Below are 17,909 nucleotides of genomic sequence, written 5' to 3'. Positions count from 1 at the left end.
TATTGTTTTTCACATGGTACAAAAACTTTGGTTTGGATTCAAAGAAGAAAGAATGTTATAAAAAATATACTTGGAAAAAAAATACACCAGAGTCAAAGGATCTAAGTTTCATACAAAGTTCCTGTACCCATGTCATGTGAATAGAACCAGTTACCTTATCTCTCTGGGCTTCAGTTTTCTGATATGTAAAATGTGAATTGGACAAAATAATCTCAAAATCCTTTCCCGAACTGTGATTCTCTAAGCCTTTGTATCATTATTACTTGGTATTACTATAACATTTTCCAAGTTTAACTTACAAAGCTTGTAATCCACTTAAAATTATGTAAAACCTCTCAAGACTTTTAGAAGTATCCACAGAAAATCTACAAACCTTAAGAATTAGGACTAATGGCCTAAACATGTGATGACATGTTTAATTGTTTTGGTGTCTGTAGGCAGAAACCTAGAGTTCTTCAGAAGGAAAACATCAAGATTGGAAGAATATATGCTGAGTCAAAAATATTTTCGTGATTTTAACTAAATACTATAAATAGAAAAAATACAGAATTTAATGTAGACTGTTGCCTTTAAGAGAAAGGCTGGTCTCAAACATAGCCAATGAATTAAAGAAATGATTTACATGACTATGTGACACCTATTACTAGTTTTTGAATACAGATACACATTGGATTATTAGAAGATACAAATTTGAATCATAAATAAATGGTTATCTATTTGAAATAATATATTTACTTGTAAAGCTCTACTTCTCAGAGATATAAACACACACACACACACACACACACACATACCCTACATAATAAACCTATATATTAAGTTCAAGTTTTTCTAATTTTTTACTATCAAGTCACAAAATAAATTTGAAAAGAACAAAGTATATATTTTTAAATTTGAAAATTCATTCTAAAGTATAAGTGATAATAACTGAAACCAAAATTTTGACACAAAAGAGTGGGAAAACAAATTCGTATCTCAGTTCAGAGCACAGTTGGCTTCTTGAGAAAACATACACAATATATTCTTATCTATATTTCATTATAAAATGATGAACTCATTCTTTTGAGGAAACATTGGGCTTAGGCAAATTAAACACATTTATAGATATTGAAAATGTGTAAATTTGTAAGCAGTTACAATAAATACAAAATATAAAGTCCTAGAGAAAATTTAGCTTAACTGAACATCGTGGCCTGAAAAGTCATTCTATTTCCACCAAGTATATTTTCTCAATATCCATAACAAACCATAAACACGAAAAAAGTATTTAAAAATATATTTTACTAGCACTTTTGGAGGCTGCTGGCTTGCAGAAGTGAACAGGTTGGTCTAAGCTAAAGGGAGGGTGTGGGAGAAACTGCAAAAAGGTGGTGATTCAAAGTTCAGAAACAAATGAACAAATGAAGGGATAGTTCAATTGCAACCCACAGAAAGAGTAAATGAAATAACAGTAGGCACACACTGAATTATACAGCCAAGGAAGCCACAAGTAATACAATATAGCCAAATTTCTTCTGATTTTAAAAGATTGTATAGAGAAATAAGTACATAATAAAGAGACCTTATAATGATTCTCGTTAAAAGCACCCTCTATATGAGTTTCAAGGAAGATAGCAGCTCACTTTTATAATTAAAGACTTTTGCCTCCGTGTCTTTCCGTGGGCTATTGTCCTGGCTGATCTGGCAGCTTTGCCAGTCTCTTTCTCACACCCCGTGTGGATCACCTGCCATGCCTGAAATCTGTCATGAGAAATTCATATCTAAAATATGACTGGTTTATTGCACATTTTTATTACCTCTTCTTTCTTAAAATTCATGTAACGACAAATGAATACAAGTGAGGATAAAGAGGAGATAAGAATGGATGAACAATTTCTACACGCTTTTGGAAAACGAAGAGTAGATAACAAATGAGTAGAGTCAAGAAAGCTACAACCTAAATGTTTACTGAAGGGGGACCCTACACTGTGCAGCAAAATCTGGAAAGCCTCCAAAAAGAGGGGGGGAATTCACTATAAATATGGGGCCTGGTTTAAAGTCCTCATGGAGAATGACTGTCAGATCCCCACTTTCACCCCAAGAAACCAAAAGAGTTTGATGTGGACTGAATGTTTGTGCCACCCGCAGCAAATTATGTTGAAGCTCTAATCTTCAAAGTGATGGTATTTGGAGGTGGAGCCTTTGGGAGCTAATTTGGTACTGAAGGTGGAGTCTTCATGAATAGGATTAGTACCCTTATCAGAAAACAGAGATGATCTCTCTCTCTGCCATGAGATGATACAGCAAGAATGAGTCCATCTGCAAACTGTGAAGATGGACCTCACCAAGAACCCAAACACCCTGGCACCTTTCTTGGGTTTTCAGTCTCCAAATCTGTGAGAAGTAAATTTCTGCTGTGTGAGCCACCCAGTCTATGGTATCTGCTATTTAGTCAGCCTGAGTTGACTATGATAATTCCCCTTTCTTCAAGCAGAAAAGAGGAAGTGTTTATTTTCTGGCAAATTCAAACCTGAGAAGCTAAATCCAAGTACGTGAGGCAAAGCAGTGAAGCTTGGGACTGAAAACAGAATTAAATGAGAATGTACATAATGAACTCGGGGACCTTGGCACCCTTCCTCTGCTTTGTCCCAGAACACCAATAGCCTCCAGCTCCAGAGCAGGAGGTTGGGGATCTTCTCTGGGGGGAAGAAAAATCCAGATTCATGCATCCGGACATTCCTTAGTGAAAAGGCAAGCTCACTGTTTAATCCTACTACCACAAAAATCCACAGCCGAAAGCTTGCCCACAACAGGGGACCTTCTCTTGGTTTTTAGTGCCTCACTCATTAATCTGAACGAACACACAAGAAACTTAACATTTGAGAAAAGCTTCCAACATGAAATGGTCCAAAATGAACTAACTAAATTACCTCAGAGGAAACCATGACACTGGCAGCAAGTTGTATACTACAAAAACACTCCATGTAATATCCCCAGGGTGAGAAAAGATGTCCCACCAACAGAAGTAAACATTATGTTATTAAGAAGAAAAAAAGGAATCAAAAAAGAGCTCCTAGAGATAACAAATATGATCACCTAAATTAAGAGAAGAGGGAGGATCAGTAAACATTTTCTATAAAGAGACACACAGTACATATCGCAAGCTTACAGGACTTACAGTATTTAAACTCTGCCATTGCAGGGTGAACATACCCATAGATAATACATAAATAAATGAGCATGAATGTGTTCATTTATTTACAGTAACTTAACTTTATTCATACCACTTGACCCAACAACATCATTGCTAGATTTCATTGTGCCATAGTTTGCTAACACCTGATCTAAATTTTAGTAGACAAACTATTGTAACATAAAGCTGAGGAAATCAGCTGAAAGTAAGAAAAAAAAGGTAAAGAGACGGGAAATAGGAAAGAAAACACAAAATATCAATTCAAATCTGCCGGATAAAAGTTTCAGAGGGAGAAAGAACAGAGAAAACAGGACAGGTAATTTAGAAAGACATAATTTTACAGAACTGAAGGACACAAGTCTCTGGAGTTAAAGGGCCACTGAAAACCTACACAATGAATGGAAACAAGCTCAAACCAAAGTAATCTTTGTACAATTTCCAAATACCAGGGAAAATAAAATATCATAAAAGCTTCCAGAGTGTAAATAATAGATTATACACAAAGGAGTGGAAATCTCAATAGCACCTGATTCTCAGCAGCAAGAGTAGGTGTGAGAAGACTGGAGCAATAGCTTAAAGATTCTGAGGGAAAATGACTTTCAATTGTGAATTATGTTTATAGCCAGTTTATTAATCAGTCAAGATAAATTTTTAAAAATCCAGACATGAGATTGTTATTTCACAGGCACTCTTTCTTAGAAATCTATGAATGGATATGCTTTAACAAAAATAGTGGTAAACTAAGAAGATAAATATATGGGACCCAGGAAACAGGGTGTATCATCATTGGAGAATGGTGAAGGGGAATATGAGGTTGACAGCTATGATTAGATATCAGAGTGAAAAAACGGAGTGCTACAGAAGAAAGGGATTGTCTGTATTGACTGAGTATTTGGAAAAATCAAGTAGTTGAAAAATCTTTTCAAACATTGGGAAAACAACTAACACTAGTTATAGATAAAACTAAGCAAAGTTGAGAGAGAGAGAGATGAAGATAGAATAGGGTCAATTCTTAACTGCAAGACAAAGTTGAGTGAGAGTAGAAGTACAATCTAGCATACCATTTAATCCAGCAGCAGCATTGCTTACATAGTCATCCTAAATTAAATACCATTCATTTAATACTATGTTAACATGGGAAGTGGGGAAGTGAGAGAGAGAGATACTCAATCTTCAGTTATACTAGCAAGCAATGGAAATATCAATAAAATTCAGAAATATTATGAGAAGGAAATGATAGGTAAAATAAAGTGACAATCTAAAAAGAGTAACTGATGAAGAAGCTGAGAAGGAAAAGCAAGTATGAGTGTTTTCCATACAAGTCTTTTCTCCATATTTGCCTTTCAAACTATATGCATAAAATTCAGTTCTCTGATACCTTAATATTTCCATTTCTCAGACTTACCTATTAAATTTCAAACACCAAGAAGGCTAATAGTGTAAGCCATTATCAGCAACTACGATAGAATTCACTTGTTGATGAGAGTGAAAAAATATCCAAAAAGAACTGGGCCACCATAGGCACCTGGGGACGCAGTATTAGAGATGAAAGAAGATTACTGAGGGAGAGGGAAGGAGGTACTTGGGGGAAAGGCTTCTCTTTTGATTGCACATGTGAAACTCTTGCTTAAATAGTGGACTTACTGTGTGAGGATGAGATGTGACCTATGAGACCCACAACAGTCTTTGAGTGGGTGGGGTCGCCTCTACTGGAGCAAACATTCCTGATGCCAACCCCCAATCAGAAAACTGGGTCTAAAAAAGCCAATTCTGTGTAAGCTTCACTGTATGAATCATGTTGCTATGTTTGTTCTCTTGTGTTATCTCCTAAATTTCTTAATTTTTAAAAAAATTTCTTAAAATTGTGTCTAACCTTTCAGCTGTGCCATTTGTTCTAAAAAGAGGATATGTCCACTCTTGGAGTTAAGTGTCAAAGGGGGAGCAGCAACACTGTGAAGGTGTTGGTGGTGATCAATGAAAATCCCGAAGGGAGGTTACATCTGAGGGGGCACAGAGTCACATGAGTTGCTTTCTACTTGCTCTCAAATATGAAGTCCTCAGAAATGGATTTTCTGACCACTCCATCAAACTGTCATTAGCCCATATACTCTGTTATTTTTCTTCATAAGCACTTATTTCTAGTTTATTTTTGACTATCTCATCAACTAGAATGCAAGTCCTCTTGGTTTTGGTCTTATTCACTGTTGGATCTACAGCACCAAGAACAGTATAAGAGTTTCATAAATATTTGTTGAATAAATGAATAAATTCTCAACACCGTACCAGAAAAATAAATCTTATTTTTATTGGAGACGTATGGCATTTGCTTCCAGGGACTCAGTCAGTCTCTGCCTGAATCACAATTTTGCCACATGGGGGCTCTGCTGTGAGCCACAAGAGATTCCTAAGCATTCCCAACACTCTTAAGGGAAGTACTTTTCAATCAGGATTAAGCATTTATGATACAGAGAAGGGTTCTCCAGCCCATTTTAAGAGAGTCCCCAAATAAACTGAAGTATTTTTGTGTAACATAGGGACCCACAGCTCTTATTCTCTGCCACTACACTGCAGAATTTTATCCTCTATCAGAAGTTTAATCTGTCTTAGATCTGCAGCATAAAATTAAAAAATCAGACATTGTTTCAGGAACAAAAGTAGAACTACGCAATGGTACACTATGCTTCTTACCCAGATCAAGTTTTCTATTATCTTTCCCTACCTGGTGGTTGGGGGATTTAATTCTTAATGCTGATACATTTGTCAGGAAGGAAAATTAAAAATATACTAGTGTACTCACGTGAAACTATTACACATAATGCTTTAAAACTGCAATAGAAAATGCTATAGGCTGTATGTTTGTATCCTGTCCCCACCAAATCATATGCTGAAATCTAATCCACAGTATGAAGGTATTTGAAGGTGGAGACTTTGGGAAGTGATTAGATGAATGGAATTAGTCCCCTATAAAAGAGGCCTCTGAGAGCTCCCTTGCCACTTATGCTGTGTGAAGTTGTAGAAAAAGAAGTCTATGAACAAGTAAGTAGGCCCTTACCAGACACAGAATCTACCCGCATCTTGATTTGGACTTCCCAACCTCCAGAACTGTAAGAAATAAATTTCTGTTGTTTTTAAGCTGCCAGATCCATAATATTCTGTTAGAGCAGCCCAAATGGACTAAGACAGAAAATTTTCCTAAAAAACTCTTATACATCAGAATATATATGAAGCAAATATAGCAAAATGTTTATTATGATACCATTTAAATGATACTGACTTTCTATTCAAAGCACAGCCATACATGCAAAGTTAAGCATCAAATATTAAGATATAGATTTGGTTTAGAGACTTCTATAGTCACGCTAAAGCTCCTTTGTTCTACTGTGAGAAATTATAATAAATTTGGGAATATACATAGGATAATAAATTTTACAGTGTGGCTCTGATGCCATACATTCCTTCATGGAATTTGTTCCAAATGAAAAGCTAGAAAACTGATTTCTCTCAATATAAATGACTACAAATGAATTTTGATCACTGTTCTCTTGAAAGTAATTTTCTGAGCCTCTTTTAGAAGAATATCCCCATAGTAATAGAAAAATTAGAAGGTTTATTTAGCGAGGAACAATATCAAATATCCGCTTTAGCTGACTATGGGCAAAAAGGCAAGTGCAATGAAAAATGAAGAACAGACACGAGTAAATACAAATGTTTAACCAACATAGATTCATGACACCTTAATATAATTCTTGTCCTTGAACTTGCCATTTGACCCATCACTTAATTCCCTGGTAGTATAAATGCCTCAAAATAGAAATACGTATTTTCCTTCAGATTCTAAGTCTCATATTACTCAAAAGTTCTGCAAGTCTTAAATTTGCCACCAAGAGTGAATAGATGCCCCAAGTATTGATTTGGGGCCAGATATCCTGCTTAAATTAATAAATGGCTTCTTGCTCAACACGCATGCATTAAAACTTACTTCTTGCAAGTTAAATGACACAGGGGAAACAATCAGTCAAATGTAAAATGTGGAACAAGGTAAAGTCCAAATGACCTATTATCTCCCAGTAAATTGATGACATTAAAAAATTAAAGAGACTTTAGAAACATGAAAATCAAATGCAATGATTGGGCCTTGCTTTTTAGAACTTGTCTACAAAGCATATTTAAGGACTTACTGTTAAATATGTTAGGTGTAATAATGCTAGATGGTTAAATTAATTTAAAGTCTTTATTGCTTAGAATTACATTGAAATATATATATATATATATATATATATATATATATATATATATATATATATATGTAAAAATGACATGATTTCTGAGATTTGCTTTTAAAATACTCCAAGAAGAAGAAAAAAATATGTGTTTATGTGGGAGGAAAGGTAGTGTAGGGGAAACAAAATTAGCAAAATATTGATAATTGTTAAAGTTAACGTTTATTATACTATGCTCTCTATTTTTTGTGTGTTTTTAAATTTCCACTAAATTTTTAAAAAAATTATTTCCTCAAAGTCATGTAGTCTTTTCAACCTCCAGAAATCCACCAATAAGTGTTACACCCTAAGAGTTCATTATTTTTCCCTATACCCAAATTTGGCTTAGGGCTACCTCTGCAGGAAGTGACAGTAAAGAATGCAATAAAACCTGAGAATATGGATTGATGCTGTAGCATAAATGTATCTTCAGGTGAGGAAGTTAGATAACCTTTTATGTTTCACTCATTTGAATTTGCCTCATTCCAGAAAGCCACTGAGAAACTATTTTAATGGTCAGGCTTGGAAATTTCTTCACCCATTTATCTAAGTCAGAGATACTCACTCATAACCATATGTGACCAGACAGGGTTTTTAATGGGGCCCTTGAAGCAAGCAGATGGAAACCAAGAGACATGTTAATGTCTTGATGGAAGATCAGAATATAGTTTTAAGTGTACAAATGCATATGAGTATTCTAACCAACTAGAAATGAAGAAAATCATTTTCATAGCTGTAGGGAACTCTATGTTAGCATTCTGCCAATCTAATTACGTGATAGGGTAACTGAGTCAAAAACATTAAGCTCTTTACAACATCTATATTAAATGCATTTATTGGTGAAAGCACTTTATGAATTAGAACACAGAATGTCAATGATGTATGCTGTATAATAAATGGTTGTTGTATTTAAATTTTAGTAGAAAGAGAATACTAAGGAATTTTTTTTAATATTGGTAAATTCTGACTCTGCCTTTGATCATGTTAGTGACCCTTGTAATAATTGTTCCAGTATATGCTCATGACAGGAGAACCTAAACAGAATTCAAAGAAAAATTAATTTTCTCATAGGAAGTCTGATTCCAGAAATATTTTATAGCACTTTATAGTCTACAATGTATTTAAACATAAATAATGGAAACTGAGCCTAAATAAAAGACTGAGAGATTCATAGCACAGGTTTTATGAGTACTATTTTGCAGATAAGCAAACTGAGACCCTGAGAAGTTTGGCCAGAATCAGTTCCAAATTCCAAATGTCAACTGACATAGAAAATAAAATGTATATGTCATTCTCTAACTTATTTTAGAAAAACATTTTTGATTTACCAAATTTCTTTTCTAAAATTCTTAGTCTCAATGTTCCTCTATCTGGTCTTTATGTAATTCTGAATTTTCATCAAAGCTTTTGGTTCCATTCCCCTCCGAGACCATATGCAAAGATGTGGCCTCTGTCTAGGGCATCTGGATGGAAATCCATGTTGCTATTGTTTAGTGCCGAATTTTGCTAATCATTTTATAAAATATTTTAAAATACATTGTGGTGCTTTGAGGCCTAATATCAAGATGTTTGCAAAAGTTAGTCTTATCAAATCAAAGAGCTAAATTCAAACATAATTCAAATATGTTGACTACTTGATGTTATTCCCCAAACCTGACCTATAGAAGCAACTGATGGCTTCACCATCCCTCCAGTTGCTCAGCCCGTACAACTAGTCTTTAATTTTTCTTTATTTCATACCTCTACTTCTAAGCCATTAGAAAATTTCTATTGCTTTTTACCTAAACATAAATCCAAAATTTAACCAAGTCTCACCACTTCCTCTGCTACCACACTGGCCCAAGCCACCATCATCTCTCTCCTAGTTGGTACAATAACCTCCTTACTGACTTCCCTGCTTTTATTCTTTTCCCTTTAGAGTCTATTCCCTCTCTGACTTCATCTCCAGTTATGCTCCACCCTGTTCTCTCCACTCGAGACTGGTTGGCCTCTTTGCTATTCATTGAACACATTATCTGCTCCCACCCACCTGAAGGCTTTTGCCCTGGTCACTCCCCATATACATTTACGGTTAACAACCTCATCGTCTTCAAGGTTGCTCAAGCCACTCTCTTAGTGGCCCCAAACTATTTAAAACTGCAATCCACCTCACCCCTTGCACTCCTAATCTTCACTATCTTCCTTCCTTTGCTTTTTCCTATAGTACATACGACCTAATAATACACTATTTATGTTTGTTTTTTAATTGTCCATCTTCCCCCTTTAGAATGTAAGCTGACGTCTTTGTTTTGTACACTGATGTACTCTATAAGTGTCTGGAACAGTATCTAGCACATAGCGGATATTCAGACTGTTAAATGAATGAAATATCTGAGGCCAACCCACTGTTAAGATATCAGTACTTCCACTTTAAGCCCTGGTTTTCTAAGTTTGTATTTGGCAATTGAGTTTCATATCAGACTGAAATTTGGCATTATATAACTGAGATTGGATTTATTTACCCAATTTAAACAAAATATGTTCAGCTATTTGAAGTACTGTAAGTGCAATAAGAGAGCCTTTAGATATATGACACTGTTTTATAAGGATATAAATCATAAAGGGCCTTGATTCACTGGGGAAATTTAACTTGTCAGGTAGTTTATGGTTTGTTCTGCATGTGGTGTTACTGCAAAAGAATTTGCTAAATACATAATGTAGTATAATTTTGCTTCTTTTGAAAGGTAAATAAGAAGTAATCACCTTGTTGTAGTTAACAAGTAATAAGAGAATAACTTTGAAAAGCACAATAGCAGATTACTAAAATCTTTGAAAATACACTTTTTTTTTCTTTTGAGGGATTATTCTACGTCTTTGGAGTGATTTCGGTAGCCTCAAGTATTCAGTCTGGTTTAGGATTGCATTATCTTATTTTTGGATTTCCCTGCTAGCCTCAGGAATGGTCTTCCCTCTTCAGGCATTTCACTACCTTGAACCAGCACAGACCTGGTGGTGATGCTGGCTTAAAGACTGCTGCCAAAGTAGGGACCACCCAGAGTGCCTGGACTTGGACTCAATCCAAGAATGGCTACTGATCACTATTGAGGAAGAGATCAATAGCGGCATTTAGAGAAAATATCAATTTTGAGATCAAAAAGGTGAATGTGAAGTCAGATCTATGGAGCAAGACAAGATCAGAAGCCAAGGTGCCAAGGAAGTGTCTGAAAACTAAGGGCAAGGTCTATAACACAGCAGCAAATGTTATTCATCACAATTAATGCAAGATTTCTCCCAGGAAAAGCAAAGTGATAGAAGTACATTTTCAGTGGGCTCTTCTGTGCTTCTGTCAGGGAATGAGAGAAGAATAGAAAACACAAAGTTGATAGGGCCTCCAGCCACCCAAGAGGGGCCCTCTGCTGCTGTTAGGCAAAGCAGACATCTCGGTGGCTACTTCCCAGGGAGAAGCTGGGATGGTGAGGAGAAAACTCAGAGGCTTGCAAGCAACAGAGATGTGACAGAGTTATAAATACAACTCCCTTTAGTCTTCTTTTAATAGATACGAATTGTCAAGCCCCATTTGGGATGTTAGATGATAAAAGTTACAATATGCCAAAGGGAATATTCAAAACTATGTTTACTATTCTCATAAAATTTATGGTCTAACTAAGAAGACAAGAGATGTCTATATGAAAAAGTGAAGATCACTTGCTGACCACCTAAGTATTTCTACTTTCCAGCTTCTTAACCTTTCCACACACACTTTTTTAAGAATAGTTTCTTCAAGATTGTATCCAATCTTACTGGACGAGGAAATTTTCAGGGATCAATCCCATGTATATAAGACTAACATTACATAAGTAGTTTATCCTGTATCAAATGTGATCCCCATAAAAATGTATTTATTTCAGGAAACCAAAGTAGACAAAACATTGTCTTTGTCCTCATAGAACTTATATTACAATGTCAGAGATTTGTATGTCCTCTCTTCCTACTAGGAGAAAATTTATTATTTTTATTCATTCCCTTACAGTACTTTTCTTAAACCTATTTGTCCATCAGTCTGTTGATAAGTGTAGCCTATTCCATGCCCTTGGGTCAAAATCTTGGGGGAGGGATTTGGAAATTTATCTTTTTAACAAGTTCTCTGGGGGCTTTATATGCATTCATAGCATTTATAAAATTACCAATCATTTTTAAACAAAATGGTTTTCTCTGTGGGGCAGATGTTACCATATTCTGCTTTGGGGGAGAAAATAATCAAACATCAATTACTAGTTAAGGTTCATTTTAAATATTTACCTTAAAGTTGAGATGATGGAGGTTTAGGAAGTCTTCTCATCAAAGAAGGCAGGAATGAGAGTATCTCAGAAATTCATTGTAAACAATATAAAACATACTCATTGAAGTAGTTCTTTGTGACTTAATGGCAGTCGGTATAGTCAATATTCAATACTAAATAGCATGTGATACCAGCAAATACAATAAAGTAGATATTGTTCAAATAAGAGCTAACACAGGCTTCTTGTGTGCCATATAATACTCTAAGTTCTTTACAGATATTAAGATGACTTAATTCTCAGACTATCTATGAAACAGTATTTTGTTTTTATGTCCATTTTGTTGAAGAGAAAACTGATGAACAGAGAAGGTGAGTAATCCAGTCAAAGTTACAGAGCTGGTCAATTACAGTCAGGACTTGAACCTAGGTGCAAAAACTTATGTTCTCACTCTACAGGCTAAGCTTCTCTTTAGTTTTCATAATACTTCTTTAGAACATTCATACCAAAGAAGTGGATGCAAACTTACTCTAGAAATCAAGAATTTTACTACAGCTTCCTTGCCACAATGCCTTAATCGGGCTAATTTTCATTGGACTCACTTTAAAATGAAGATAACAGTGTTGTTGAAGCAGGATCATCTAGTGGTTAGAAGTTCGAGCATAAGAGAGAGATGATTCGGAATCTCACTCTGCCACTTGCTTACTATATGACCTTGAGCAAGGTACGTTTCCAAGTCTCAGTTTCCTCATCTTTGAAATGAAGGATGTAATGGGACCTACATATAATAATGCTTAAAGATAAAACAAGATAGCACATTTAAAGCACTTAGAAAGTGCTCAATGAATATTATTAGTGTAATAAATAGCAGTAGCATCAATAAACTGAACTGAATGAGCTCTTGATCCTTCTACTCACACTAAAAATGGTTTCTCTTCTAATTATAAAAAATAAAAGGACGGCAACTAAATCAACAAACCAAGTCATAAACCATTAAACCAATTATGTCTTTTGTAGGAAAACCAGAAAGGTTATTGGACACATTAGTTTATATGTCATTAGTTATTCCCTCTATTCCAAAATGCATGCATTCTAGCATCCTGAGATACCTTGTATAATATAATCACTGTGACTCCAAGAGGTCAAACCGGCAGGCAGTTAATGCTTCTCTGTGAAAAGCTCAATAATTCATTTTATAAATTTCAGTTCAAAGCCTACATTGAGGTTACGAAAAACTGACATTCGGTCTGTGAACTTAATGTCAAGCTCCAGAAAAACTCTGGGCAGCACGTGTTTAGCGATTAAGTGGATGCAGACAATAAAGACGTTGCCAAATTGTAAAACAAGACTTGGAAATTACAGAAAATGTTGCTAGTTATTGATTACGGTCACCATTCAGTTCCTACTGAGCCACCCAAAAGAATCATTCATTTTCTAGCAGAGAGCCTGCTCATTTGCAAGATAAAAGAGAGACATTTCTGCACATGCCCATAATGTTCTTCACCACTGGGGGCAGCTTTACATAAGACTGCATTCACTGAAACCAAAGCAACAGTCCGAGCAGCTTTCAGAATGACAGTCTGCAGAAGTGAGCTGAGCGTGTGCGCGGTACGGGGCTCTCCTGCCTTCCGGGCTCCAAGGCAGCTCTCTGGCTGAACTGGGTGCTCACCACCAGAAATGCTGGGCTATGGAATACAGATGTGGCAGCTCAGGTAGCCTCGTGTTGCCTGGAGGAATACAGCATGCTTTCCGATAAGAAGAAATTGTAGAAGCCAGGTTTTTTTTTTTGTCCCCCTCCTCCAAAAAAAACTGTAAAGATGCAAAAACGTAATATCCACGAAGATCCTATTACCTAGGAAGATTTTGATGTTTTGCTGCGAATGCGGTGTTGGGATTTATTTGTTCTTGGAGTGTTCTGCGTGGCTGGCAAAGAATAATGTTCCAAAATCGGTCCATCTCCCAAGGGGTCCAATTTTTCTTCCTGGGTGTCAGCGAGCCCTGACTCACTACTGTGCAGCTGACAGGGGCTGTCATGCAAGCGGCCCCCTAAGCCAAAGCAAAAGACCTAAGGACGACCTTTGAACAATACAAAGGATGGGTATGTTTTGTCATTTTTCTTCTTCTCTTCTTTAAAAAAAAAAACCAAAATCCTCTAGTCTGTATATTAATTCTGCCTTAATTATTGTAGCAATTACCTTGCTCTGCTCTAAGACTATAAATTCAATTGCTTAGTGACATGTTTCTTTGCTTAACTATTAAAAAAAAAACCCTAAAAACAATTTTCTTTAAATTCCAAGATGATATTTGATGTGAAATGTTGTTATCTAGATTTAAATTTCTAAAAAAAAAGAAGATAGATGCTTATTATTGCTTGATTAGAAAGAAATGAATTATTTTTTGGGGGGATAACTTTTCTAAGTTGTTTTTATTTCCAGGTTTCAATGTAATTAGGCTACTGAGCGGATCAGCTGTAGCACTGGTTATAGCCCCCACTGTCTTACTGACAATGCTTTCTTCTGCCGAACGAGGATGCCCTAAGGGCTGTAGGTGTGAAGGCAAAATGGTATATTGTGAATCTCAGAAATTACAAGAGATACCCTCAAGTATATCTGCTGGCTGCTTAGGTCTGTCCCTTCGCTATAACAGCCTTCAAAAACTTAAGTATAATCAATTCAAAGGGCTCAACCAGCTCACCTGGCTATACCTTGACCATAACCATATCAGCAATATTGACGAGAATGCTTTTAATGGAATACGCAGACTCAAAGAGTTGATTCTGAGTTCCAACAGAATCTCCTATTTTCTCAACAATACCTTCAGACCTGTGACAAATTTACGGAACTTGGATCTGTCCTATAATCAGCTGCATTCTCTGGGATCTGAACAGTTTCGGGGCTTGCGGAAGCTGCTGAGTTTACATTTACGGTCTAACTCCCTGAGAACCATCCCAGTGCGAATATTCCAAGACTGCCGCAACCTGGAACTTCTGGACCTGGGATATAACCGGATCCGAAGTTTAGCCAGGAATGTCTTTGCTGGCATGATCAGACTCAAAGAACTTCACCTGGAGCACAATCAATTTTCTAAGCTCAATCTGGCCCTTTTTCCAAGACTGGTGAGCCTTCAGAACCTTTATTTGCAGTGGAATAAAATCAGTGTCATAGGACAGACCATGTCCTGGACCTGGAGCTCATTACAAAGGCTTGATTTATCAGGCAATGAGATTGAAGCTTTTAGCGGACCTAGTGTTTTCCAGTGTGTCCCGAATCTGCAGCGCCTCAACCTGGATTCCAACAAGCTCACATTTATTGGTCAAGAGATTTTGGATTCTTGGATATCCCTCAATGACATCAGTCTTGCCGGGAATATATGGGAATGCAGCAGAAATATTTGTTCCCTGGTAAACTGGCTGAAAAGTTTTAAAGGTCTGAGGGAGAATACAATTATCTGTGCCAGTCCCAAAGAGCTGCAAGGAGTAAATGTGATTGATGCAGTGAAGAACTATAGCATCTGTGGCAAAAGTACCACGGAGAGGTTTGATCTGGCCAGGGCTCTCCCAAAGCCAACATTTAAGCCCAAGCTCCCCAGGCCGAAGCATGAGAGCAAACCCCCTTTGCCCCCCACTGTGGGAGCCACGGAGCCCGGGCCAGAGACGGATGCTGACACTGAGCACATCTCTTTCCATAAAATCATCGCAGGGAGCGTGGCCCTTTTCCTGTCCGTGCTCGTCATCCTGCTCGTTATCTACGTGTCATGGAAGCGGTACCCTGCCAGCATGAAGCAGCTGCAGCAGCGCTCCCTCATGCGCAGGCACAGGAAAAAGAAAAGACAGTCCCTAAAGCAAATGACTCCCAGTACCCAGGAATTTTATGTAGATTATAAACCCACCAACACGGAGACCAGCGAGATGCTGCTGAATGGGACGGGACCCTGCACCTATAACAAATCTGGCTCCAGGGAGTGTGAGGTATGAACCGTTGTGATAAAAGCGCTCTTAAAAGCTGGGAAATAAGTGGTGCTTTATTGAACTCTGGTGACTATAAAGGGAACATGGTGCTCCTCTCCCCCTTCCCTTCCCTCTCACTTTGTTGGTGAGGTCCTTCACTGTCCGTTTTAGTACCTTCATAATACTGGTCATTTTCCTTTCATACATAATTAACCTATTGAAATTTAAATACCACAATCAATGTGAAGCTCGAACTCTGGCTTAATATAATGCCTATTGTGTTAAGACCCTTTATTGATTCCATTAATGTCACACTTGTTTTAAGATAAAACTTCTTTCATAAGTAACCCCCCACATCTGCTGTTATTCTCCGTCTGGGAGGACCAGATCTACAGTTCTAGGAGGTTTGCAGTTCAGTGGCAAATAAAGGAAAAAGAGTGATCCTAGCTTGAACTGATTTGAGGAAGATGACTTGACTGATGACAGGAACATTTAGAGACAGTCTTAACCCAATGCCTGGCTTAAAAACAAAATTGCAGGAAACTATCAAAAGATGGTGCTCTGTTAAAGCAGCACCAGGAATCGTTTCCAGGGGTGTTTGAATTACATTAAGGCAAGCCTAGGGAAAACTGCTGAAGGGTTAAAATGCTGCAAGTAGACAGCTGCAAAATGTGAGGAGATGGTAAAAATACAAAGTTTTAGACTCAAAGCCTCATCTCTGAAACCCATCTCTGTTAAATCAGACTAGAGGTTTCACTGTCAGTTTCCTCTAGCCTCCACACTTCCAGAATAAATAATTAAGTAAAATAGTCAAGAGGCAAATTTGGGGAAGCAGATTGCTCCACTGCCCCTCACCTTCAGGATTTTTCAGAGATGAGGCTTGCAAATGGGAATGCAGCTCACTAAATGCGTGTGGTTGGAAGCCTACCTGAATTTCCCTTTCCAGCTCTTTTAAGGACCCTAATGTAGGAAGTGGAATCATGAGCTCTGTCTGTCCTTCTGTTTGGGATTTGTCAGGCTGTCCTGTTGTGTTCCGCGACCTGCCCTGCACACACACCAGTCCCCTGGTGACTTCATTCAGAGGTGTAAAGAGAGCACAGTCTAAGATATGCTTTCCACCAACAGCCTCATTGAAAAGGATGATTTTGCTAACACCTTAATAAACGTATAAAATAAATCTTAGAGGAAAAAAGACCAACTCTATGGCGGTTGTCTTCTGCTCTTCTATTGCTGATGTTATAGTGTCCCTATGTTCATCTGTATTGTGAACTCATTCATCAGTGTGATTCTGTACAGACCCTGTTGGCAATCTGCAAGCTGCATGCATGTTTTTATGTCAATGGTGAAAGTTTATTGACTGCAGTGCAAATATCATATCTTTGGTATTTAAGTAACTTTGACCACAGTTCATTTATATTTTAGAAAAATGTCTTTAGTCTGTACCCTCTTTCATACTCCAAAATGAAGAATTCTATTACAGGAGAAAAAAATTAGGAATTGCAACATTGAGCCTGTTTCATTTAACTTGGCTTGACAAGCTCTACATCTTTAACCATGTCCCTGTTCTTTCAAAACAGAATCACTGCAGAAAAAAAGAAAAAGTAAATGGCTGTTTTTACCAGCATTTTTATATAGTTTGGAGGCTTTTCACTGCTGAAAGAAAAAATCTAGGCAAGTTACCATGAAATATAGTTGCAAGGAAGCCAGATTATAAAAATCATACTTTTATAAGCAGTAAAGGAAAAGGGACATCTAAAGTGGATTTCTCAAGGTACTTTGATTAAATCTCTAAATAGATGCCAGTTCAGAAAAGCATCATAGCTACAATATATTTACCCATGAATAATTGTTGGATATAGATTTCTTAATGGCAAATGGTCACGGATTCCCAATTGATTAATAATGCAGATAGTTCCTTACAATACTATGAACTGGATGACTGAGCCTACTGTGATGTTTTTCACTGAAGTTGTGATTTTACATTTTTCATAAAATGTCAGTAAATACATATTCCATCAAAAAAAGAAATTTTCTTTGGTCAGCTCATTTTTATCTGTACTAAAGATGACTGTATTAATTAAATGCAGTGTTAAAGTGAAAAAGCCCATTTCTATTCTTTGACTTGAACTTCTGCCTCATTTGTCATGGATACCAAATAAATTAAGGCAAGGCATCTTTTTACTTATATTTTAAAATTCTTACAAATTATCAGTGCTGTGGTACTGCTAGTATATACATAAAATATGTGTGCTGTATTAAAAGTGTTTCTAAAATTC

At 36.8% G+C, this 17,909-nt stretch overlaps 2 protein-coding genes across 9 annotated transcripts in view; one reads left to right on the top strand and one right to left on the bottom strand.

The window, feature by feature from the left end:
* Positions 1-17,909, bottom strand: part of CTNNA3 (catenin alpha 3) — a 1,350,697-nt gene that overhangs the window by 761,016 nt on the left and 571,772 nt on the right. The window lies entirely within an intron of this gene.
* LRRTM3 (leucine rich repeat transmembrane neuronal 3) overlaps positions 13,253-17,909 on the top strand; it is a 165,772-nt gene continuing 161,115 nt past the window's right edge. The window contains exons 1-2 of the mRNA XM_010985793.3: positions 13,253-13,785; positions 14,123-15,654. Of these exons, the coding sequence (XP_010984095.1) occupies positions 13,782-13,785; positions 14,123-15,654 (1,536 nt within the window). The 5' untranslated portion in view covers positions 13,253-13,781. The remainder of the gene's footprint in view (positions 13,786-14,122; positions 15,655-17,909) is intronic.

This window comes from Camelus dromedarius, chromosome 8 (assembly GCF_036321535.1).
Source record: "Camelus dromedarius isolate mCamDro1 chromosome 8, mCamDro1.pat, whole genome shotgun sequence".
NCBI lineage: Eukaryota > Metazoa > Chordata > Mammalia > Artiodactyla > Camelidae > Camelus > Camelus dromedarius.
Note: the sequence above shows the minus strand (reverse complement) of the source record. Positions and strands in the feature narration are given on the sequence as shown.